Raw genomic sequence first — 25921 nt, 5'->3', positions numbered from 1 at the left:
GCAGAGTTTGGCAAAGTGAAATATGTGCACCATACTATAGACATATTCAGGACTTCAATGGGCTATTGCCTTAAGGCTGATTCAGTAATTACACATCTGTTAGAAGTTATGGCCATTATGGGAATGCCCATACAAATTAAAACGAACAGAGGTCCAGTATATGTCTGTAATAAGATGAAACAGTTTTTTTTTTTACATATTATAATATAAAACATGTTACAGGCACAGCACATAATCCTACAGGACAAGTGATTGTGGAGAGATCTAATCACACTCTAAAGGAGATGCTTAGCAGGCAGAGGGGGCAACAAAGACCCAGAGATACATTACATAGTGCTTTGTTAACCTTAAATTGTTTAAATGCTAATGAACAAAAACTACAGCTGCTGAAAGACATTGGATTATGGTGAAAACTACTGAACTAAACTTGCCTTTTTTTTTTTTTTTAAAGGCTATTCTGACATCAGAATGGAAACCAGGAAATGTGTTATGCTGAGGGAGGGGTTGAGAGTATATTTCCACAGGAAAAGAAAAGCTATGAGTTTCTTTCAAGTTGATAAAAATCAGACATGACAAAGGGAGCCCACACACACAAAGACCTCAGTGATGGAGAAGAAAAGGGAGACTAAAATGACAAACAAAATAGGTGATATATATGTGGTGATATTTATGTCTCTGTCTATGGAGACAGCTCTGGAACTGGCTGAGATTAAAATGTCTATATACAGCTAATAACACTTATTGGGTACAAACATTCTCATGACTTGTTATTACATATCATCCTTTAAGATGGCATGGATGGAAATTTATATTGTAGTTTGATTATGTGATCAAACTAAGCTCTGAAGAAGAGCAGTTGTCTTTCTTTATTGATTTTCCTTAACCGATCTGTGCGCCCTGCACGACCCATATGAATGTCTTTATAGAACTTTACGTTGCTTGTAAGGTTTGTGTACTGCAGGGTGAAAGAGGAGAGAGACAGCCCTGACAAGGTTCACACTCTGGGATGCTGAGATTCTGGGACCTTCCATTCCAGCTCCTTGTTTGATTCTACCTCAACTACATAGAAGCTGCTTCTTTTAAATACTTGCTTCCAGAACTTTTCCTGAACATCTAGCTCGCCCATCCAGCCTTTCAGACTGTTACAGTCAGGACTTCAGCTAAGCCATGAACTTTCTTAGCACATAGAGACTGGAAGGCAAATGATGCCAGCTAGCCCTACTTTGACAAAACCAATTTTCCTATTTCCCTAAGACTCCCAGAAGGGAATTCAGCTCAAAGCAGACAAAAGAAGATTGTGGTCCCAGTCCCTTAGGTTGGAGTGGATGGTTCTGGTTATTTTATGAATTATAGATTTGTTGTAATTTTAAGGGATAGTTTGCAAATGTCATAGCTTTGGATGGGGAGGAAACTAGTGGGCTCACATGCTGGAGTTCTTCTACCTTTCCTTTCTTCTCTATTCTTCTTTCTTAAGTAAAGGAAAGGGGGTGGAAGAGTAAAGGGGGATATAGTAATATCATAGAAATGATAGGAATAAACAAGTATCAAATTTACTCCTAAACAAAACATTGTATAGCCATAATTTTACATTGATAGAAATCTTTATAACTGATGCAAAATTGAAGTTATAATTTCTTACATTAGTGCAGAATTTGCATATTGATTTTAAGACTAAGATTTTTTTTTTTTTTTTTTTTGGTTTTTCAAGACAGGGTTTCTCTGTGTAAGCCTGGCTGTCCTGATACTCACTCTGTAGACCAGGCTGGCCTCGAACTCAGAAATCCGCCTGCCTCGGCCTCCCAAGTGCTGGGATTAAAGGCATAAGCCACCACTGCCCGGTAAGACTAAGATTTTTATTGATATAAATCTGTATATTGATATAAAATTTGAAATTAATAGTGTTACTCTTAGATAGGCATTGTGTCCATGCAACTCATTTAAGAATACAAGGCTCAGACGCAGTCCTTCTAATAGCTGCTATTACAAACGGTTTCGGATGATTAGTATCACAAGTTAAGAGCCAGACAGTAAACTCATGGCTATGTTAGATTCTGATCTAATTATGATAAAATGTTTTCAATTTACTCAAATAGAAATGGCTAAGAGAGCCGGGCAGTGGTGGCGCATGCCTTTAATCCCAGCACTTGGGAGGCAGAGGCAGGTGGATCTCTGAGTTCGAGGCCAGTCTGGTCTACAGAGTGAGTTCCAGGACAGCCAGGGCTACACAGAGAAACCCTGTCTCGAAAAACCAAAAAAAAAAAAAAAAAAGAAGAAAAAAGAAAAAAGAAATGGCTAAGAGTTAAGGTTTAACAAGTCAGATATACTTTACATAGTCTTCAAAAACATCAGAAATCCACAGAATGTGATATTTAATGTTATTTCATTATTAAGAATCATTTGACCAGGAGACAAGTCTGCTCCTGACAGCTTCCCCCTTCATGGTTCAGAGAAGACCCTGACCATCTTCACCTTCAAGTGAGGCTGCTTATCATGGCAAGGCAGTCACTGGGAAGAAATTGCCTATTTCATCTGCAGACAAAATACCGTTCAAAGAGGACAAACAGATGTGGGATAGTTGACTGCTAAGCTCTGCCAAGACAGAGCAAACTAGTCCTTCATAGTTCCTGCTTCATTTCAAGGTCTGTCAGATGGTGCTGGTCCAGAAGGCTGAGGACAGATGCTCCAGTGTTGTAAGAAATTAGGGGCTGTCCAGATAGCCAGCTGTCTCTGCAATCTGTTTAACTTTTAGAAGCTATATTTTGTGCTTCTTATTTACTCAGGTAATAGTTAATTCATTCTCAAATTTTTGACAGGGTTGAAGACTAGTTATAGTCTCATAAGCAAACTTAAGTTGTTTAGCATTGAGAGATATGAATGATATAGACTTGAAAGGATGGTTTTCAGATGGTAATGCAAACTAAAATCAGAACATAATTCAGGTATAGAATTGTAAACTCTTTAAGTTAGGATAGATGGTTGAGTGCTTAATGTAAATTGACAAATATGATAGGCTAGGCGTTAAGGGCATATTTTACCATTTGAATAATTGTGAGGCTTGTGCTCAATTTATATCTGAGAAAAAAAGATATAAATTATATTTTTTATTTGGACAAAAGGGAGGAAATGTTGTGGGTTGCCCTGGTGCTATTTGTATTTTGATGTTAATTCTGCTTCCTCAAGAGGGGCGGCCCAAAGACAAGTAGATCACGTGATCAGGTGATCTCACTAAACCTTCTCCCCATTCTGACTGGCCAAATAAAGGCCAGAGCTGATGATTGGGCAGTGGAAGGGAAAGGTGGGACTGGTGGTCTCAGAGAGGGAGAAGAGAGAGAGAGAGAGACATGGAAGAGAGGAAGAAGAGTTGGAAGGAAGATGGAGAAGCCCCAAGTAGCAAGGAGTCTCACAGCTGGGGAATAGGTTAGTATGGTGATAAATCTGCCCAATCTAGGCATACAGCTAATAAATATAATAACTGGTTTGTTGGGCCTAACAGGAGGTCTAATCTTCATTCCACCTTCACCCTTCAGTCAGGTACACAGGTGGAGGGTGTAAACAGACCCTAGAGAGATTTACATACTAATGAGGTACCTGAAGGCACTTAGTCTCCCCAGGAAAGGAATCTCAGAAGCACAGGCTTTCCTGCCACACTCACACATGGGTCCACTGAACATCTCACTGGCCCTCCACCTCAGTTTTTAAGACTGGGTGCCTCACTGAGCCTAAAAGTCATCATCTCTGTTCCATTGGTTGCCCAGCAAGCCCCAGGGATCTGCCTGTCCCAGTCCACCAGTCTGAAGGAAGTTACAGACATGCGTCACTGTGCATAACTTTTAAGTGGGTGCTGGGGACCGAGCTCAGATCCTCGTGTGGCAAACACTTTACCTACTGAGCATCTGTCTCCCCAGCCTTCTCTCATCACGGTTTTAATTTGGTTTGTATGTCCTTATTATTAATAATGCTGGTTGTCTTTTCTTGTGTTCATTTGAGCTAGTCATTTTTAAATATCCCATGGGGGAAAGAGCTGAATCCTGAGTCTCAGCAAGGAAGAGTTTTATATGACTGGTGCCATAAAAGAATGCCATTAGTCAATTGGTTATGAAGTTCTTCTTTTAAAGTCCCACCTCTGAGGAACAAAGTTGCTCTTTAACAATGAGCGGTTTTCGTTCAAACATGTTGGCAAGGCTGGAGATGCTGCTCGGTTGGCATTGTACTTGTCTAGCATGCACAAAGCCTGGAGTTCAGTCCCCAGTACTGGGTAGATTTCGTGGTGGTGCAGGCCAACCACACACACACACACACACATACACACACACACACACCTGTCTGTACACACACACACACACATACACACACACACAAACACACACCTGTCTATACACACACACACACACACACCTGTCTATATATACACACACACACACCTGCCTATATACACACACACCTGCCTATATACACACACACACCTGTCTATACACACACACACCTGACTGTACACACACACCAAAACTTGGAAAACAGAAGCAGGAGCATCGGCCTTTTTTATAGTAGCAAGTTCAGGCCCAGCTCAGCCTACATAAGATGCTGTAAAAAACAAAACTAAGCAAATGCCATTAAAGTGCCCATATTGTCTGTAAGTTAAGGTACAGCAGTAGGTACTGTACACACACACACACACACACATGCACACGCGCACACACACACACACCTATTGGAATGGATTATTTCCTATATGAGCTAAAGGTTGTTTCAGAAGATATAAAGACTGTACTTTGGGGGATGGTCAGAGTTTCTAGAGAGATGTCAAAGAAAAGATGAGAACTGCAAAGGAGAGAGGAACCAGGCATGGTGCTCCTGCAGGAGAGCATGGAGCACCTGCAGGAGGGCATGGAGCACCTGCAGGAGATCGTGGAGCACCTGCAGGAGATCGTGGAGCACCCACAGGAGAGCATGGAGCACCTGCAGGAGAGCGTGGAACACCCGCAGGAGAGCGTGGAGCACCCGCAGGAGAGCATGAAGCACCTGCAGGAGAGCGTGGAGCACCTGCAAGAGATCATGGAACACCCGCAGCAGAGTGTGAAGCACCCGCAGGAGAGCATGAAGCACCTGCAGGAGAGCATGAAGCACCTGCAGGAGAGCGTGGAGCACCTGCAGGAGAGCGTGGAGCACCTGCAGGAGAGCGTGGAGCACCTGCAGGAGATCGTGGAGCACCCACAGGAGAGCGTGGAGCACCTGCAGGAGAGGGCTGAGGCACTACGTGTGGTTAGGAGCAGTGCTTATGTAGAACACCCCAAAGAGCACACCAGCTGACCGTAGTCTTTTCCTCTGCAAACTGGGTTGCTTTGGGCTTGTTTCCTTTTTCCCCCCCGACATTTGCTCTTTGGCTTCACATGAGAAAAGAGGAGAGCTCTCGTAGTGCCATCCACTGCCTCAATCCCCCTCCTCTGCCTGGCTCCATAATCACAATCCCTTGTCCCTCTCCTTTCTCAGGAATATGCCAGCTGGTTACGAGTTACATTCTCAGATCCAAACTGCGTCTGTTCAGTCTCTGACTCTGCTACTTATGATCTGTATGTCCGTGGGAAAGTTGCTCAATCTTTCTGCACTACGACTTCCTTATAGTGGAAACGGATATACTCTTGGGTGCACTGCTTAGACAGTATGCACATCCCCAGTGCACAGAAACCCTCCACCACCATAAAGATAAGGGGTGTGTGTATATGTGTGTGTGTGTGTACAGACAGGTGTGTGTGTACAGACAGGTGTGTGTGTGTACAGGTGTGTGTGTGTGTACAGACAGGTGTGTGTGTACAGACAGGTGTGTGTGTGTACAGGTGTGTGTGTGTGTGTACAGACAGGTGTGTGTGTGTGGACAGACAGGTAGACATGAAGTGATAGGTACAGTTAAAAAGAAGACTATCTTTCTGAGAAAGTTATGAATAATAATTATTATTACTTAGTTTAGTTTGAGGAAGGTTGAAATAGGATTTCATGTAGCCCAGCTAATATATATATATTATGTATATATACTGATATATATATATATATATGTATATATATATATATACACACACACACACACATATATATATATATATAAAACCTTGAACTCCTGATCCTTCTGCTTCCACTTTGAGTGCTAGGATTACTATAGCATGCCACCACAACAAGCCAAAATAATTACTAGTATTATTGTCATTATTCTTATTTTGCAACACTGTCGATCAAACTCAGGGTCCCTGTACATGCTGGGCCAATGCTCTGTCACTGGGCCACATGCCGAGCCCTTAATGCATGCATGCATATGTATATGTATTTAAATTTTTATGTGTATGTGTGTGTGTTTGATGTTGGAGATTGGTTCTGATGCTTTGATTCAGTCAGGAATCTGCATGTCCAAACACTAAAAGTCCTTGTCCCCAATTTGGTTTTTGATCAATTAATAAAGATGCCAACGGCCAATGGCTAGGCATGGGGCGGGGTCCTTAGAGCTGCTCAGATGAAGACACAGAGAGGAACAAGAGAGAAATACCATGACTCAGGGAAGAAGGATGGGATGCAGTATCGGCAGTAGATAAAGCCAACCAGCCATGTGGCCACTGGCCACTTCCCCAATTGGGCCTGGGGTAGCAGGGGAAGGTTTAGGAGTGCCCAGCCTTTGAGGTAGCCAAGGCATTTTAAAAGTAAGCTGGTGTGTCTAGCAAGAAATGTGTGTGTGTGTGTCTTCCATTCGAGGAGACAAAGACAGGGAGCACGGAGTGGTGAAGCAAAACTTGAGTATTTTAAAATTTTTATGTGTATGAGTGTTTGTTCAGCATGAATTTATGTGCAGTATGTGCACACAAATGCCAGAGGAGGCCTGAAGGTATGTCCCTGGAACTAGAATTGCAGGTCATTGTTTGCATTGTGGGCCCTGGGAACAGAACCTGGATCCTCTGTAAGAGCAGTCAATGCTCTTAACTGCTGAGCCGTCGCTCCAGGCCCATGCATTTTCAATGTGTTTACAACATATATTTTAAGCATAAGTGTTTGTGATCAGATCTGAACTCCTTGGTCCCACCTTAAGGTGCTTTGTAATTCCTTCTGCCTATCTAACTATCTCATGACTCCTTGTTAGAGTCCCGCTGGTTTCATCACTAATCATGACGCTGTGGATAACTGCCAATGGTTTTCACTTCCTGAACTGTTCCTCTCCTACCGTCTACAGTGCCATCTCTGTGTCTTATTACGTCTCATTACTCTGGTTCTTAACAATCATGTTCCCACAGGAATCCAAACGATACAGAATCCAATGAAGAATTACACACAAATTTCCACAATTCTCCACAAATTTCAACTCCAGCATCTGAGGAGTAAAGACAGTCGGACCAGCAATGCAAGGCCAGCCTGGGCTACATGAGGCTCCACCGAAAATAAAACACAAACACTCATGACTCCTTCCTGTGGGCCATTTTTTTTCCCTTTCCAACAGCCTGTAGACTCTAAGAGGGACAAGAGCTGATAACTGTAAGGCCTCTTTCAGTGGCGTGAACACATAGCCTCGACTCTATTCCACACGTCTATAAAGGGATTCAACACAGACAACAGAGGACAGGGTGGAGAAGTCATCAATTTAATAACAGATTAGGAAGGGGTGGAGATGCCAGTGTCGGTGTTGGTGCCAGTCTCCAAAAGCTGACTTCCTCTGCCAGACAATGCCCACTTCATTTCTAAACCAAAAGGCTTTCCCCCAGTTAGCTTCTCCTCTGTCGACTTTCTTACAGAGAATCATGTTTTCCCTTTTTAGTTTTTGCCTTTAAGATATCTCAGCCCTAATGTTTTGCTGGTCATTAGCACTTGCACAATCTCTAGGCCTGTAGGAGTGATATCAGGTGGACGGAGAGTAGAATTTCATTACAAGTAGGAAATCACTAACTGGGGGAATTCATGGCAAAGAGCCCATACCAAGGTCTGGAGTGCAAAACCCTGGCTCAGAATCTTTATTCTAGGGTCATTTCAGCCCTGGACTGCCCTCGTCTGATTGAGTAAGCGTCGTTGTCTCCTGTCCCCACTGTTTCCTTTGGCACATCTTTGTGTTTTCTCACACCAACCTCTATCCTCATATTATTTCCAAACCAGTCACGGGTTGCTGGCCTACTTACTGAATGCAAAGCCACAGAACATAGAGGGCTGAAAGAAGTGGGACCAGGCAGGTGGCTGGAGAGAGGGGAGGTCCTGCATCTGAGGGGAAAAGATGCAAGTTCTCTAAATCCGTCAAGAAGACTCGGGCATCGTCCAGAGCTGTTTGAGCTGCCACAGTAAAGTTGGGGTCACCGGAGACTGAAACATCAAAGACGCAGGATTGGAAGTAGGCATCTTCAACCGGAAGCCCTTCCTTACACAGCCTTCTGGCAGTATCTATGGCTATAGCCCCACGGCGATTACGCTCTGAGCGAGAGAGTCGCTGACTCGGAGGGCATCCCCCAACACACAGCTGTAGGTCCTGCTCAGCAGAGAAGGCCCGCGCCACATCCTCGGCTACTCTGATGGAGAAGGAGAGCTGTCCAGCTGTCTGCCGAATGATGATAGTTGTTCCGATGTAGGCAGCTCGAATCTCCACATGGCTCCCAAGGTTAGCAGTTTGAATGGACAAACTCGAACCCCCAGGTCGGTCGCCCCCATTGATAGAACCATCTTCAAAGGCTGCAGGAAGATTGTCCACCTCAGCCTGGTAGACTTTCTGGTCAATGCATTCTTGCATGTTTTTAAATATGATCGTGATCTATGAGGACAAGAGAGAAAATAGTTCATTAGGGCTCAAAGCATCCTCACTCCAAGCAAGCTGCATAGAGAGTCAGGGATCTGATTTCAGCAGAGATGCAAAGTTTCTTCCTGGTCCTCAGTCCTTAATCCTATCCCCTATTGTGTCCCATCAATAGTACCTGACTCCTACTCAGCCTCCTAATATCTCTGTCTGTCTTCTCCCCCTCCCTCCGCCCACTTTCTCTCTTCTTTTTGTCTCAATCTCAGCAACTTTCAAGTTACTACATTTGAATGAAATTCCCATTAAGAGGAATTACATTTACAAGAGCAAATGTTTGATGGGAGGAAGCCATTCAGGATGGAAGGGAATGTTTGGGAAAGGCAAGGAACAGGGAGCTGGGGGACTGACGAATAGCCGGAAGAAGGAGGAGTGGTCGTCGGATGGACCGTAAGAGGACTCAAGAAGGTTGGGAGGAAAACTGAATCTCTGACCTTCCGGATGGTGGTAGCGTTGGCTCCGGATGCCACCGGGGAGCTGGTGGCCTGGACGAAGAGGAAGTCGTTATCTAGCAGGGGCCAAGCTCCTTGGACGCGGCATGTGTGAAAGTGGTTGTGGAAGCTGCGCACATGGGGGTCTCCAAAGGAGGCACAATGCAAGAAGCCCGGGGCTCGACCATGCAGCCTGGAAAACCGGGCCTCATAGTCACAGGGATCTGGGGTCAGGGGCGCAACCCCGGCCCCCGGCAGGGCGGGGCCCCTGGCAGGGGGTGGGGCCGTGGGACCCTGGCGTGAGCAGTTATGCTGGATCATCAAGTCCTCTATGCCATGCACCGCGGAGTGGAAAGCGAGGTCCCCGCGGCAGGTGCGGGCAGTGCGCCGCGTGCAGAGAGCGTAGGAGCGCAGGGCGCGACACAAGCCACCAGAGGCCAGCCCACCACGGCCGCCTCCACGTGGCTTGTCCGGTGAGCCCCCTCCCCGAAGGCTCAGAGTGGACGAGACGTACTCGGCATTGCAGCGGAGGATCTTGCACTGGGAGTGAGCTGGGGACAGAAGGGAGAGGACAGTGAGACGATGCCCAGATTCAGGTTCTATCCAAGTCCAGTACGCGCCTAACTGCCAAAAGGCATCCGCCATCCCACCGTTCCTACCACTCAGCGTGGGCGCCTTCCCAACCCCAACCTTCACCTTCCTATTCTTCGCTTCCTTTCCTCCTTTCCTCTACTAAAAACGTGTAGAGCAGTCAGACTTCTTTTCCCTAGGGTCTAAGGACGCCATCTGTGTCCTTCCTCAGGTTCAATGGGAAACAAGACAGGCCTCTTTCAGAGTTGGCAGGTGACCGGGACCCAGCACCCATCCCTCCTCACTTACACGTGCTCACTCCTACTCAGCATCCCAACCTGTAGACATGCCCAGCCCTTCCCTGTCCCTTCCTTACCCTGTCCACAGAGGAGCAGCAGGAGGGCGAGGGCGCTTAGAGTTGGAGGACAGCCATGGGGGGACCGGGGACTAGGGGACTGGCCTCGATCCCCCATACCTATCCAGCCAGGTCCCCCCAGGCACTGGTTCTTCCCAGATGATGAGCCTGCTACCTAGTGAATTTCGCCGGGTACTTCTGTGACTGGAAGAAGAAATTTGGCTGAGTGTGGGGAAAGAGAAGGGTTGAAGACCAGTCAAGATGGTGGGTAGAGAATCTGAGGAGATCAAGCCAAAAATGAAACAGACTGGATCTTGGGAAGAAGGAGGCTTCCAGAGGGTGAGTGTGGCTGGTGAGCCTCTGTGCCCTGTTCCTGTGGCCACCTTCAGGTCCCTTATGCAATACGCCCACGGGGGCGGAGTGGTGGTGGAGGGAAGGTTGAGTGACCTCAGTGGGCAGAGTCCACTGTATTGCCCCATCCTGACTACCAAACAGCAGATGTGTCAAAAATGGAGGATCTCTGGGGAACGTGAGGTCCTGATCATGTCAGTGGGTGCCCAGTAACACTGGGATCTGATCATGCTTTAAGAACATACCTCTTATGAATCCCTCCCAAACCAGAAGCCACCTGCCGATTCGGTTTTCTTCACTGCTTTATAAGGGCACACAGGGTAACATGGTAGGCAGATGCCCTGTCTAGGATGTCACCTTCCCAGGGAAAAGGGAGCTGGTCTCTCCCCTCTCCAGAGTGCTAACGTTATGATCCCTCTCTCACAGGATGGGGTACAAATCAAGCATTCAAATTAATATTTGTTTCTGCCTGGTCAACAGTTAATGTGTTTTTCCAGACCCCACTGAAAAGCACAACCCAGACACTCCTGGTCTTGTGAGGGGAACAGATAATGGGGAGGGGCTGTCTTCCTTTCTTCTGTCAAAACCCATAAGCATATGAGCAGGCAGTCGGAGACGGCTTAAGGTAGAGGTGGGAGTGTAACTCAGTGGTAGATGAGTGTTCACCATGCTCAAGGCCCTGGGTCCAGTCCTTAGCACTGCCCCCTCCCCCTCCCTCAAGGTCTTGGTGTAGTAAGACGGAGAGGAAAATAAGAAAGCCAGAGAGAGGCAGCATTAAAACTTCAAATGGCCATGGCTTGGAAAGCAAAACATTGAGGCAGGGGGAAAAGTGAAGATTGGGGTACCTGGTATGGGGAGATCTTAGAACAGTTGTCTGTAACTTTATGAAGTTCTGGCCTTGACCCAAAAGCTTATCAAAGTAATTGCCATTTCATCTGGACTTACTGTTTCCGGAGGTCAAGCATTACTCTGATGCCCGGTTCTCCAGCCATGGTTGCCTATTCTGTTGGTCTGCTCCAGCCAGGGGATCTCCCATCTCTTCTTCCATGTTTCTCCCAGATCCCCCAGACTGGCTGCAATCTCACTGAGGTCAGAAAGTCAGAGGAGGTTTGGTGTGGAGGGAGGGGGTTGGGAGAGTATATGGTTGGCCCAAGTACTGGACAGCTGAGAGGAGGAGGGAGGTGCCTACTGAGTTGACAGTTTTAAAAATAGCGAGGTCCAAAATTCCAGGAACGTTGGTGGCAGTAGGGTGTGGGAGCTGAGGCAGCAGGAATGATGAACAGAATAAGGATGGAATATGGAAATGTTGGGTACCAAGTGAGGGAGAGGATCAAGAAAGATGATGGCCAAGTCATAGATCCAACTGCAGCGTGTATAAGCTGCCACTCAAGTCCTCCAGCATTCCCAGTAATGAACTCCTGGCCTTTAAGACAGCTGGCGGTGATTTGTGTGACGCCTGTCACTCATTGCTCTCATCCTCTCTTTACTGAGGATCCCACTGAGTTTCTACACGTTAGGTAGAGGTGGCTGGCTTTGAAGATGGACGGCAAGCATTGTTCAGAGACCCTCCCCCATCTCTGCCAACTATTTCAGAAGCCGAAAGGCCCAGCTGTCCGGAGGAGAAATCCGAGAGCAGAATTGTTTCGGAGGAGGGTTTATTCCGTCTGTCCGGATCGGATCTCTGCAGCTGTCTGTTCTATCTCCACCTTTTCCATTACGCTAATTTGTGCAACAATCCCTCCTCCCTCCTCCTCATCAATACAAACACAAAAATCAGAAGCTTCTAGGTTATGGGGGCGGGTACAGGATGGTAACAGAGGCAAAGAGGTGAAGAAGAATCAGAGGTGGTTTTGAAGATTATTGATCCACGGAGAAGGGGGGTGAGATAGGTGAAATGTGGAGAGAAGAGATTCTTTCTTAGCCATGTCCCATCTTTTCACGTGGTGGCATTTCTGGGACACCGTCTCGAAGTACTTGCCAAGGGAAAGCAGCAGAGGACTGATTACAAAGTGTGTCATGAAAGCTTCTGGCCCAGGCAGCTCTGCATGCAGTTCACAGTCTACAGGTCCACATGGTACATGGTCCCACACACACACACACACACACACACACACACACACACTCTCTACAAAAGAGAAGTGTGGGAACACACAGGTATTTTTTTTTTATAATGAATTTAGTTTTTTCTCAACTATACAAGGCCATATCACAATAATCTTTTACATAAGTTATTTAGAGTATGTCTGTCTCTCTGTGTGTGTCTGTGTGTACCTATGTGGATGTGAGAAATTTTACAAGAGTCAGCTCTCTCCTCCCACCATGTGGGTGTTAGGAACCAAATGTCAGGTTTGTAGCTAGTGCCTCTACTTGCTGAGCCACTTCACCAGCCCTCATCCCAAGAACTTTTATTCTGTAAAATTTCCCTGTACTGGCTGGCTTTGTGTGTCAACTTGACACAAGCTGGAGTTATCATAGAGAAAGGAACCTTCCTTGAGGAAATGCCTCCATGAGATCCAGCTGTAAGGCATTTTCTCAATTAGTGATCAAGGGGGAAGGGCCCACTGTGGGTGGTGCCATCCCTAGGCTGATGATCCTGGATTCTATAAGAAAGCAGGCTGAGCAAGCCAGGGGAAGCAAGCCAGTAAGTAACATCCCTCCATGGCCTCTGCATCAGCCCCTGCTTCCTTACCTGCTTGAGTTCTGTCCTGACTTCCTTTGGTGATGAACAGCAATGTGGAAGTATAAGCTGAATAAACCCTTTCCTCTCCAACTTGTTTCTTTCATGCAGGAATAGAAACCCTAACTAAGACATCCCCCAACTAAACTAATCAAGTGAGTTTAAGACAGACTAGGTTGTCTATAATATGCAAAGTGGTATATACTCTGAAACCAAAAATACATGCAAAACCCAGTTTCTTGAGGCTGGAAGGAGAGCTCAGTGGTTAATGCACTCGCTGCTCCTACAGAGGGTTCAGGTTCCATCTCCATCACCCACATGACAGCTCATTACTAATGGTAACTCCAGTTCCAGGAGCTCCAATGCCCTCAGCTGACCTCTGATGGCTTCTGCACACATGTGGTACACATAGATACATACACTCAGGCATACACACATGCACATAAATTTTTTTAAAAGTATTTTAAGGAATTTGTTGTTGTTTTGAAATGGGATGTTGTTTTATGTGTGGTCCCCACTGGCCTAGAACTCTCTATGTTGGCCAGATGACTGAGTCCGTTATCCTGATGATGCTAGATTATAGGCAGGGGCCACTGTGCCCAACTAGTACAAAAGTGTTTTATAGTCCTCATTATCATTGACAGTGGTGTTGGTATTATTCTGGAACTATTTTGAGTATGCTGTGGGCTTAAAAAGAAATTAATGAAGTCTGGAGTGATGGAGCCACAGTTGAGAGCACGTGTTGGTTTTACAGGGGGCTTGAGTTTGGCTCCCAGCATCCATATCAGGGGGCTCCAGGGGAGTCAGTGCTCTCTTCTGGTCTCCTTGGGAACTACTTAACCCACACACAAATGCACATTCAAAAATAAAACCTTATTTTTAAATTAAATAATAATGGTGGGTTTTTGGTTTGGTTTGAAACAGAGACTCACCAAATAGCCCAAGCTGGCCTGAAACTTGCAATTCTCCTGCCTCAACTTCCTGGGTGCTGTAATTACAGGTGGCCAATAGTGGGGTTTTTGAGAACCACGTTCTTTGATGTGGGGTAGAAATGCTGATTCATGTCGATGAAGTTAAGTAAAAACTGTAATTTCTAATCTAAATCACTCCAGGGGACCTAGAGCCCCCTTCTGGTCTCCTCGGGCATTGCATGAAAATGCACATAATGTGAGCACGTGATAGTGAACACTTCTAATGCCCAGGCTGTGGAACAGAAGTATGATTTCCCACTACAAGAAACCAGAATTCTTTGGAGAAATAACTTATTTCCATTTAGAGCCAGGAATTATCCAAGATAAACAAGAAAGCTTTAAAATACTGTATCAAGGTGGACATGGTGCCATATGCCTTTATTCTCAGCACTTAGGAGGCAGAGGCCAATGGATCTCTATGAGTTTCAGGCCAACCTGGCCTACATAAGGAGTTCCAGGCTAGCCAAGGCTACATAGTGAGGTCCTGTCTCAAATCAAGCAAGCAAACAAACAAAATTTATCAAAAGGAATCAGAAGGCAACTAGAATGTAGTAGTTGCCACTTGCCAAAGACAGGGCAAATTAGTTATCAAAATGGAAACTGAATATATTGGATTGACACACATCAAACATTTTAAGCCTAAGTTCACGGTTATATTTAACAGTAAAAAGTGACTGGCCATTATTGGAGAAAGTTGTTGTGTCGCTCGTTTTGAGAAGTGCTGTTAAACGGAAAGAACCAAATAGCTAACCAGTTTGGGGTTAAATTTTTCATTACTTTTATTTATAGTTTTGATAGTGGAGGGGGCAGGTGTGTGTGTCACAGAACAGGCATGCAAGTCACAGGACAATTTGCAAGATCTGATACTCCTTCCGCTGTGTGGGTCCAGGGGATCCAACCAAGCTCCCACTCTGTCCTCTCCCCTCTTTCTCTCTCTCTCAATCTCTCTCTCTCTCTCTCTCTCTCTCTCTCTCTCTCTGTCTCTCTCTCTCTCTCTCTCTTCGCTCATGGTCAGCCTGTACTTCTCTACTTCTCATCTCTTCCCTTCCCCCACCCCTGCCTTTCTCTGTTTCTACTACTGTCTCAGCTCCCCTCCCTGCCCTAAATAAACTCTATTCTATACTGTACCGTCTGTGGCTGGTCCCTCAGGGAAGGGATGTCTCAGCATGGGCCCTCGGAAGCATCCCCTTTCCCCACACCTGACTACACGTCCACCAAACATATTCCCTCTCCTTATCTTTTTATAAACACAACACCTATGCCTATCCAGCCACCTCAACAGCCCCGTTTTCTGTATTTTTGAAGACAAAGTTTCAAAGGTTAGCTTCCAATCCAAAATGTAGCCTAGGATGATCCCCTGTTCCCACATGGCTGAGTTCCAGGCTTGGGTCATCATTCCTAGCTTTATTCTGATTTTCTTATGAAAACTATATCTTAAAATGATGGGAAAATTCTAGAAGTACTCAGTAAATAAATGAAGATGCCCACTGCATGGAGGCAATCCACCTTTAATCCCAACACTTGGGAGGCTGGAAAGGTCCAGGTAGGCCTAGGCTAGTAGGCCACTAGACACAGAAGTAGATTTCTGGCAAATTTAAGTATTTACTATTAAAATACTATTTTGAGACTGTATCTCAAAAATAAATAAATGAAACATGACAATCATAATGCCAGCATTTTATACTTTCTAGTGAGTTAATGTATCTAGGCAAAAAAAAAAACCAATTCATCACTAAAGAGAGAAAAATATGTTCTTCTGATTGTAGTTAGGCATACAACGCTACTTTGCCTTCCAAAAACAAAAAACAAAAAATGAAAGATGGACTCATCATGGTATGTTATGTGATGATCAGGAGAGGGCAAGAGAATCAGAAGTTCAAGGTCAGCCTGGGCTTCAGAGGAAAAACCCTGTTACAAACAAACAAAAAGCAATAATAAAACATTTCAATCTGGTAGTCTGTGGTGCACACCATTAATCCCAGCATTCCAGAGACTGAGGCAGATGGATCTGAGTTCCAGAACAGCCAGGACTACACTGAGAAACCCCATTTAACAAACAAAATAACCATTTCAATCTGAAGTTGATCAATCCCTTGTCTAGAACTATTTACTAAGTTACAGGAGACTCAGGAAACATCAAATGGATCTCAGAAATACAAATTCAGATTGTAAAACTATCTTATAGGAAAAAAATAACAGTAAATTGAAACAAAATTGGGGAAGGAAAGAGTAGACTGGATATGACACCAAAGGACTGGGGGCGGCGCCCATTGGCCTAGCTTCTAGCCTGGGGTCCACTGTTTGATCCACTTTAAAAAATCAAACAGAAACAAAACAATTAAACAGGTGAAGGTGTTCAAACCACCTGAAACTTAAATTTAACCTCATCAGATCCTCTGTGAAAAAAACTGTCAAAGGATTTACTGGAAAAGAAAAAGAAAAAGAAAATATTTAGAAAGATGCATTAAGATGGAGATACAATGGTGACCACACATAGATTTTTGGCAAATCTATTTACTATACGTTTAAAAAACAAAAACGTACTTTGGGGGCTGGGGAGATGGCTCAGTGGTTAAGAGCACTGGCTGCTCTTTCAGAGGACCAATATTTGATTCCCAGTGCCCACATAACTGTTCGAAACTGTCTGTACCTCTGGTGTGAATGGTTCCTACCCTCTTCCAGCCTCTGAAGCCACTGCATGCAAGTGGTATACACACATACATGTAGGCAGAACACCCACACACGTGAAAAGAAAAAGCAAAGAGAAAACAAACCCTTACTTGGTCCTGACATGGTGATTCTGAACCTTCAGACTGAAGGTTCCCCTGGCCCTGCCCTAGAAACTACATAGGACTATTTTGAAGATTGAAGAAGGAAGATTGATTGCTTGGGACTAGCCTGGGTTACAGAGACCCTGTCTTAACCTTCTTCTCCCTAAAACAATCTAATTAAAGTAAAAATAGGAATAACGGAGGATGTAGTGGGCAGTGTGATTAGAACTCTCCGAGACCTCACATCGCTTGTGGTAGTTAGGGTGAAACTTGCCCCCACAGGCTCATGTATTTGAATGTATCATTTTCAGTTGGTAGACTGTCTGGGAAGGATTCGGAGGCGTGGCATAGCTGTGGTTTTGTCGGAGGAAGCACATCACTGGGTTTGAGGCTTCGAATGTCCATGCTAAGCCCCGTGCCTGTCTCTGCTGCCTGTGGCTCAGGACACAGCAATCTCAGCTACTTCTTCAGCACCAAGCCTGCCTGCCTGCTGCCACACTGCCTGCCTGCTGCCACACTCCCCACCATGACAACAAAGGAGGATTCATTCTCTAAACTGTGAGCAAGCCCCCGATTAAATGCTTTCTTGTATGAGTTGCCTTGGTCATGGTATCTCTTCACAGAAATAGAACAGTGAATAAGGAATAAGACATTGTTTAAGAATAATAGATCCAGAGCCTGGTGGCCCACCCCTTTAATTCCAGCACTTGTGATGCAGACTCAGGCAGAATTTTGAGTTCAAGGCCTGCCTGATCTACAGAGCAAGTTCCAGAATCAAGCAGGACTATACAAATGTTTATCTTGAAAAACAAAAGAGGTAAATTGGTTAGTTTTATGGTTTGTTTGATTTTGAGACAGGGTCTGTCTATGAAGCCATGGCTGGCTTCAGACCTACAGAGAACAGCCGTCTCTGCCTTTCAGTTGCTGGAATTAAAGGCATGTTCCATCATGGCTACTTTATTTTTATACTATTTTTTCCATACAGGGTTTCTCTGTGTAGCCCTGGCTGTCCTTCTTTGTAGACAAGGCTGGTCTCAAACTCAGAGACCTATCTCTGCCTCCCAAGTGCTAGAATCAAAGGTGTGCACCACCACTGCCTGGCATTTTAATGATTGTTTATGTGTGTAGTATAAGCATATTCATTAAAATAATAGGAAAACATAATTTTAATTAAAAGAAGAATAAAGAAAGTAAAACAAAAAAATCTTAAACTTAATATAAAAAGACTGGGGGAGGCATATGATCAAAATACAATGTATAAATTCACAAAGAATAAAAGTAAAATACCAGAAAGAAGAAGAAGACAGAAAAGTGACAACTGAAATTCAAAGTATTATCATGGTCTAAATCTTAAAAATAAGGTTTGGAGATGGGGAAAGAAGCAAACTCCACTGGCTGTGGCCAGGGAGATGATGTCATCACGAGGTAGATTTTAGAGGTAAATACTTACTATGCTTAGACATTGTAAGATAATTTTTACCACTTTAAAAAAAAAAAAAAAGGTAAAGAAGCTTTAGCTAGGAAAGCTTACAAAATAATCAGAGTGCCTGAAACTAACCTGTATACAGTTTTTAGTGGGATAGAATACTTTGTGGGTCTTAGGGGTAAAGCCACATTTGAAAGCACGGACAGGCTCAGACAAGGTTAACTGAACACTTGAGAACCTTGTCGAGAAGGTATGTTGACCTTCAGTCATTAAGAGAGAGAAGTCCTAATGGCCCAGGGACAGCAGTCATGAGACACCCTGAGCTGACCCACCGCAAGAGTAACCATAAAATAGAAGCCTCTGTTTATAGGCGCCACTGTCAGAGACATGCTGAGTGATCAGAATTCGTGTCTTCAAACTTTAAGCTGTAAGGTAGCTCGTAGTCTTTGCTTCACAGAGGAGCTCAGACTCGAGAGGCTTCATTATAACTTTGTTATAAATATGAGTAGTGGCACACCCTATTCAAACCCAGACTTACTGGCCTAGAAGTCATGTATCACTGTGGCTACAGTAGATTCTCCAGGGCCTGTGTCTTGGTGGAAATAAATAGAAAAGATACACACAGACTTAGACTCTAAGGTGAAGAGGACAGAAGAGGCGATTTCTAGACTGGGGGACAGGAGGATTTTCTTTGTGTAGCCCTGGCAGTCCGGGAACTTACATTGATCCCCCTGCCTCTGCCTCCTAAGTGCTGAGATCAAAAGTATGTTACACTCAACTTAAAATGTTTTCAAAGTAATTACTTATTCATTTAGTGTGTGTGTGTGTGTGTGTGTGTGTGTGTGTGTGAGAGAGAGAGAGAGAGAGAGAGAGAGAGAGAGAGAGAGAGAGAAACATGTTTTAGAAGTCGGTTCTCTCCCTGTACTATGTGGATCCAGAGGATCAAACTCAGGCTTGGCCTGACCTGAAAGAACCTTCATCCTGCTGAGCCATTCCACTGGCCCAGGACATAGTATTATAATGCTGTAGATAAAATAACCAAGTCAGATTGACAGAATTTACCATAAGAAAATAATCCTCTTGGGTTGATAACTCAAGTCTTAGGTTTGTTGTTGTTTCTTGTCTCCAAACACTTATTGCAAGTCATGTAATGACTTTTTTTGCTAGGTTTCTGCTTTAGCCACTGCTGTTACTTAGTGTCTTGTATTCTCATTAAATGTTAAACCAAATGGCTGCCATGATGGTGCTTGCCTTTAATCCCAGAAAACAGGATATAGGCAGGCCGACTTCTGTGAGTTCAAGGCCAGCCTGATCTACAGAGCAAGTTTCAGGACAGCTGAGCTTTACAGAGAAACTGTCTTTAAAAAAAACAAAACAAACAAAGGCCAAAAAAACCCAAAACAACAAAACCCCAAAACAACAACAACAAAAACCAAACAAAACCACACACACACAACCTTGTTTCGCCTCAGTTTTGGATTGTGTTAATTATCCTAAATTAAATTTGAATCTTAGCACAACACAGGAACTTGCTAAGCTAATTGGCCTGAATGAAGTCTTCAAATATTGGCCAGGCACACAAAAGTAGCTAGAACTATGTAACAGTTAAGGCCCTCTAGGCTAGGTGCACTCTTGCCAATGTAAGAGTAACAGCTGAATGTAAAATAAAAGTAATACAGTATCCCATGGACACACAGCCTGCCAGTCCTGAAATAGCCGCAGCAGGAAAGCCTGGGTGTGCAGAGCAGCCAGCTGGGGAGCTTTACAGGTGCTGATACTCAGACTACACCCCATACCACCTACCCAGCATCTCCGGGAGGACTCACCTACCCAGCATCTCCGGGAGGACTCAGATTTGAACGTTAAACGCCATCCCTGTGCACAAGAGAATTGTGCACACAACTCTCCTGTTCTCAGGCAGCACCCATCCCACCATAGCCAGCTCTACTTACTGTGCTCCCCAGTTGAGGTTCCAGCCTGCTCTCTGGAGTGCTACAGCTTTGGAGGGGTAGAGCCATCTTTCCCACTCTCATGACTCCAGGATCTAGTCTTTATACAAACAAACAAACAAACAAACAAACAAACAAAACAAAACAAAAACCCAAACAGCCAGACAAACAAAACCCCATTTTTACTTTTTGCCAGGTATGGCTCTTGACATTAATCCCAGCACTTGGAAGGCAGAAGCCAGATAGATCTCTGTGAGTTCAAGGCCAGCCTTGTGTACAAAGTGAGTTCCAGGACAGCCTAGGGCTACACGGAGAAACCCTATCTTGAAAAAAAGAAAGAAAGAAAGAGAGAGAGAGAGAGAGAGAGAGAGAGAGAGAGAGAGAGAGAGAGAGAGAAATAGAAACCCTTTTTAAAACAACTTTTTGAGCATCAGTGTCTCTATGTAGTTCAGGCTAGCCTCAAACACAGCATGAGTCAAAGCATGCCTGTAATCCCAGCACCTGGAGGTGGAGGCAGGAGGACCAGGAGCTAAAGGTGATAACCTGGCCACAGAGTCAGGTTATGGCCAGTTTGGCCTACCTGAGACTCTGTCTCAAAATCAAAGAACCCAAAGCGAAACCAACACAACAAGCTAACAAGTAAAACCCAGCGCATTTGCTATGCATCTGAAGATACCGCGCAGGCGCAGGCGTCCTCTTCTCTAGCTCTATAGTTTCTCTCCACCCCAAAAGAAACCCACTGAACCCACTGACCAGTCATCCCACAACCTTGGAGAGCTACCAGTCTCTCTGTCTCTACAAACTTATCTACTCCGCACATGTCAAATACAGAAAGTTACCCAATATGTGACTTTCTGATCTCGCTTCTTGGCGGCTTTTGTTTGGTGAGATTTGCTTGTCCTCACTGACGACTGCTATTTTCTACCTCTGTTTTAAGTTTATAACCATCTACACCATCTACACGGTGGCTGGAATGAAAACGGCCCCAATACGTTCATAGAGAGTGGCACTATTTCAAAGAATGAGGTCATGTAACCTTGTTGGAGTGGGTGTGGCCTTGTTGGCGTGGGTGTGGCCTTGTTAGAAGAAGTGTGTCACTGGAGGTGGGCTTTGAGGTTTCAGATGCTCAAACTAGGCCCAGTGACTCATTCTCTCTTCCAGCTGCTTGTCAATCCACATGCAGAACTCCTGGTTCCTTCTCCATTATCATGTCTGCCTTCGAACCATCGTGTTTCCTGCCATGATAATGGACTGAACCTCTGAACCTGTGAGCCAGCTCCAATTAAATGTTGTCCTTTATAAGAGTTGCTATGGTCATGGTGTCTCTTCACAGCAGTAAAACCCAACCTAAGACACCATGTTTTTGTTTTGTAGGTAGGCCAGGCTGGTATGAAGTGGGCACTGAGCCTCTGATCCTTCTGTCTCTGCCTCCTGAGTGTTGGGATTACAGGTGTCCACTACCACATCCAGATTTCTGCAGCAGCAAGGATTAGAGTGTGTGCCAGGCAAGAACTCTACCAAACAACTACATCTCTAGCCCTTGTTAAAGTTATTTGTGTGTGTGTGTGTTGTGTTTTGCTTTGCTTTGTTTGAGACAGGGTCTCTCTACATAGCCCTAGCTGTTCTGTAGACCAGGCTGGCCTTGAATTCAGAGATCTGTCTGCCTCTGCTTTCCTAAGTGCTGAGAGTAAAGGCATGCACCACCACAGATAGGCTTGGTTTTTGTTTAAATTTATTTTAAAAGAGTTACAGTACACTGTAGCTGTCTTCAGACACACCAGAAGAGGGCATCAGATCCCATTACAGATGGTTGTGAGCCACCATGTGGTTGCTGGGAACTGAACTCAGGATAAGCAGTCAGTGGTGTCAACCACTGAGCCATCTCTCCAGCCCCCTTGTTTTTGTTTTTTGTTTTGGTGGGTTTTTTGTTTGTTTGTTGTTTTTGAGACAGAATTTCACTATGCAGTCTTGGCTGACCTGGAACTCACTATGGAGACCAGGGTAGCATTAAACTTTTAGAGATTTTACCCCTGCCTCTGCCTCTCAAGTGTTGGCATTAAAGGTGTGCTCTACCACTGGCTAGTCTTCCAGGATCCTGAGTTCAATTCCCAACAACCACATGGTGGTTAATAACCATCTATAATGAGATCTGGTGCCCTCTTCTGGCCTGCAGACATACATGCAGGCAGAATGCTGTATACATAATAAATAAATAAACCAATCTTAAAAAAAAAAAAAAAAGGGTGTGCTCTACCACACCCAACTGGTTAAAGTAACTTTTATAATGACTGCCTTACTATATTAGAGTTCGCACACTAGTGTTAGTGTGTACCTGGAGTGCCAGCTACTTTGGATGCTGGGGAAGGGGAATCCTAACCCTAGGAATCTGAAACTGTCAAGGCAGCCAAGCCAGACTCTGTCTTAAAAACAGGTAGGGCCAGGGATATGGTTCAGGAGTAGAGTGTTTGCCTAGCACGTACAAACCCTGCTGAATCTTGAGCATTTCAAAGCAACAACGATGCCTCAGACCTAGTCATTTAAATGTTGCCTATGGTATGATAAATGCTTTTTGGCTGAAACGTATATATTTGGGGGTATAATGCTTTAATCTTAAACTTCTTAACTTTCTGTTTCTATTGGTGAAAGAACTCAGAGGGGTGGGGGTGGGGTGGTGAGAATACCTGTCTTGTCACACAGCCAGGCAAACACAGGAATCTAGGTCCTCTGTAGGCCTTTGTGAACAGCAATGATTTAAAAGCCTAAGAATATCTGAGATCTGGGCTCGAGAGCTCAGTAACAGCTTCAGTCAGCTGGAATCCTGGCAGCTCCCAATAGATCAACACAGCAACCTCTGTTGCTATTTACAACTTTGAGACTGCAGGGTAACAGATCTGCAGATGGAATCTTTTACCTCAAAGTTCCCTTTTTTGCTTTACAAAAGTTTCAAGCCCTCCTGTATGTTGGCACACAGTACCCAGTCCCTCAGAGAGACTGCCATCTTTATTGTTCTAATTAAAGGACTATGTATGTATAGATGTATGTATGTATGTATGTATGTATGTATGTATGTATATATGTGTGTGTCTGTCTGTCTACCTGGTTTTTTGAGACAAGGTCTCTTCTGTATAGTCTTGGCCGTCCTGCAACTAACTGTAGTTCAGGGTGGCCTCAAACTCACAGAGATCCTCCTACCTCTGCCTCCTGAGTCCTGGGGTTAAAGGTGAGCACCACCACCACCACCTGTAACTAGCCTGGACCAATCTCAGGTACCAGCTCCTTACCAACCCCAGGTGGCCCATGGTGACCCAGGGAGATGGGGTTGCTTTGTTATCACTGAATTTTGGTGAAATTCAAATGCCTTAAGTTTTCTCTGTTACCATCCCAGCAGGGATGAGCATCTTCTCTGAGGCCAGCTGAGGGCAGAAGTCTGGGCACCCGCTGCAGTCTGAGTAGAGTAAGCCACAGCTTATTTCTGTGCTGTTGACTAGGACAGAGCCATTATTATTAAGACATTTTCTGTCTTGTGAGGCAGCCTTTCTCCTGGTCCTTTGTCTGTACACAGCAGGCTTTTGTGTAATTCACACACACACAATATAACAAAATTTACACACAAGCCTGTGTAGTCCAGGCTTGCCTTGAACTTCTGGGTTAGGGGTATGTGGTACCACATGCAGTTTAGGAATTTTTAATGTTTATTTATTATGTTTTGTTTTTGAAGACAGGGTCTTATGTGTCCAGGCTGGTTCCAAACTCCCTTTGAGATGACATTGAACTAATACTCCTGCCTCTACCTCGAAGTACTGGCCATCCGAGTTGTCAGCCTTTTTTTGACTCCAAATCTGGACTATGTGGGTGGCTGGGGAGCCCAGAAAAGTCCCCACTTCTGGTTGGTTTGCTTCCTTCTCTCCACCTTTCAGTTTTCTATCTCTTTATACACAATGTCCAGGGGTTTTACTCATATCAGGAGGAGTTAGAGAAAAGCCTGGCTTGATCTTACTTGTGGACTTGTGGACTCAGGGGATTAATGTGTTGTTTTTAACCAGATGGGGTAGTTTAAAAATTTTTTCTTTGTATTATTTTTCTGTATTCAGGTGCTATTTGTGAATGTTTGACAAAACAAAATGAAACCTCTTATGTATCCACTCTTACACGCCTGGAGGAGGAGAGTAACCCTGTCCTGTGCTTTGACGTTGAGATGTGGTGTGGAAAAATGTGAAGAAAATGAAGGTTTTTTTTTTTTTCCAAAGAGATAAATAAGGCGACACTTCATAAAAACAAACAAACAAACAAAAAACAAGGAAATGGTACCGCAGAAATTCGAATTCCTCTAGGGTCAGTACTTCCTGAAATAAAAAAATCTGCGTTCCAGGTTGTACTGGGTGCTCAACTTGAATTATTTTCATGAGCTGCACTTTAAATTAGTCAATGGGCTAAGTTTGAGAAGCACAGGAATCTCTTTGCGTTGGGGGAAAAAACCCAGGGGGATGCTCTCTGCGGGTGTCTGCCTGCTTGATTTGGCTTTGGTACGCACCTTCCACGAAAGAAAAACTATTTGCCTTGCCGAAATATTTTGGATTGTGTTGTCATTTTTTTGGGACCCCAGACCCATTTTCTAACAAGTGGCAAATTTCCATCTCAGAGCACATACGCTTTCCTAGGTTTTCTGTGTTGCCCCAAATCACCAGCAGGTGGCAGAATAATCGGCGAAAAGGCACTGTCGACCAAACGGAGGCAGGCTGAACTACTCTCCCCCCTTCATTTTTGAAGAGCAGCATGAGCTGTTTTTTATTTAATTTTTTTTCATACAATATATTTTACTCATCTTCACCCTCCAAAAGCTTATTTCTTTTGAATTTATGATTTCTTGTGAATGTTGTATGACTTTTCTTGAGGACACTGAACGTGTGTCTGTCTGTTCACTCCGTGTAAGGCTCCGGGGATAAACCAAAGAATTAATTCCACCCAAGTCTATGTTGCTGCCCCAGAGTTTGAGTTACTTACAAGAACTCCGGGGTTCTTAGCATCCCTGAAAAGCCTTGCCTGGGTGACCGATCAGCTACTGCAGTCAGTCCCTTGTACAATTTGCAGGCAGCGTCACAAAGCGTCTTCTCCCTGGCTATTGTTTATTAAGTATAGAACCACTGGAAGGGATCTTGTGAGCTTCTTGAGACTCTCCTTTTCTCCTTAGCAGGGAATGTTGCAATCCAAAGAAAATAGCTGCAAGTCCAGCGAGAAATACGCTTGCTTCCTTTTTACCAATTCCAAGATGCTGCCCTGAGGGTTTTGATACTGTCAGATATCGGTTCAGTGAAAACATCTGGAGCAAAAGAGCTAGAGAACTAGAAGGTTACTACTTAACATCTTAGCACACTCTTCAAAAACAAATCAAAGCAGTCAGAAAGACACCCGTCCCTGATCACCCCCATACGCTGCCCTTCCCTTCTCTGTTAGTCCCTGTTGATAGGCGCGCATCGTTAATGACTCAGTTTTTAAATGGCTTCTTTATAATTCATTATCAAAAGTGACGTTTATTCACTGTAGGTAAGGGTTTGACGATAAGCCAAAGGATAATCCCACCCAGGTGTAGGGGGCTGTTTTTAAAAAGTATTCTATTTGAACTGAT

At 44.6% G+C, this 25921-nt stretch overlaps 1 protein-coding gene and 1 long non-coding RNA gene across 4 annotated transcripts; one reads left to right on the top strand and one right to left on the bottom strand.

Moving 5' to 3' along the window:
• Nucleotides 1-7588: 7588 nt before the first annotated feature.
• Nucleotides 7589-10313, bottom strand: Hjv (hemojuvelin BMP co-receptor). 3 transcript variants are annotated; one of them, XM_076932964.1, is made up of 4 exons: nucleotides 10175-10312; nucleotides 9925-10025; nucleotides 9232-9779; nucleotides 7589-8758 (listed from the first exon to the last, which is right to left on the bottom strand). In XM_076932964.1, the coding sequence occupies exons 3-4, from the start codon at nucleotides 9547-9549 to the stop codon at nucleotides 8135-8137; spliced, it is 942 nt and encodes a 313-aa protein (XP_076789079.1). In that variant the 5' UTR covers nucleotides 9550-9779; nucleotides 9925-10025; nucleotides 10175-10312; the 3' UTR covers nucleotides 7589-8134. The 3 variants fall into 3 exon arrangements, with proteins under 3 accessions (XP_076789079.1, XP_076789078.1, XP_034356219.1); XM_076932963.1 differs by having other exon boundaries at nucleotides 9925-10021; XM_034500328.2 differs by lacking the exon at nucleotides 9925-10025 and having other exon boundaries at nucleotides 10175-10313.
• A 34-nt stretch (nucleotides 10314-10347) lies between these two features.
• Nucleotides 10348-24666, top strand: LOC143442069 (uncharacterized). Its single transcript, XR_013109974.1, has 3 exons — nucleotides 10348-10492; nucleotides 17235-17481; nucleotides 24390-24666. It is a non-coding gene; the product is annotated as an uncharacterized LOC143442069 (long non-coding RNA).
• Nucleotides 24667-25921: the final 1255 nt, after the last annotated feature.

The sequence above is a fragment of the Arvicanthis niloticus genome, chromosome 4 (genome assembly GCF_011762505.2).
Source record: "Arvicanthis niloticus isolate mArvNil1 chromosome 4, mArvNil1.pat.X, whole genome shotgun sequence".
Classification (NCBI taxonomy): Eukaryota; Metazoa; Chordata; class Mammalia; order Rodentia; family Muridae; genus Arvicanthis; species Arvicanthis niloticus.
The sequence above is the reverse complement of the archived record's forward strand: the minus strand, read 5'-3'. Positions and strand labels throughout refer to the sequence as shown.

What these genes read in the sequence shown, in the direction of transcription:
- Hjv (XM_034500328.2), bottom strand. Translation starts at nt 10,271, where the DNA reads ATGGGGGATCGAGGCCAGTCCCCTAGTCCCCGGTCCCCCCATGGCTGT. An exon ending in GCTGCTCCTCTGTGGACAGG is followed by an intron (nt 9,780 to 10,174) that starts GTAAGGAAGGGA and finishes TTCTGTCCCCAG; the next exon opens with CTCACTCCCAGTGCAAGATC. An exon ending in ACGCTACCACCATCCGGAAG is followed by an intron (nt 8,759 to 9,231) that starts GTCAGAGATTCA and finishes TTGTCCTCATAG; the next exon opens with ATCACGATCATATTTAAAAA.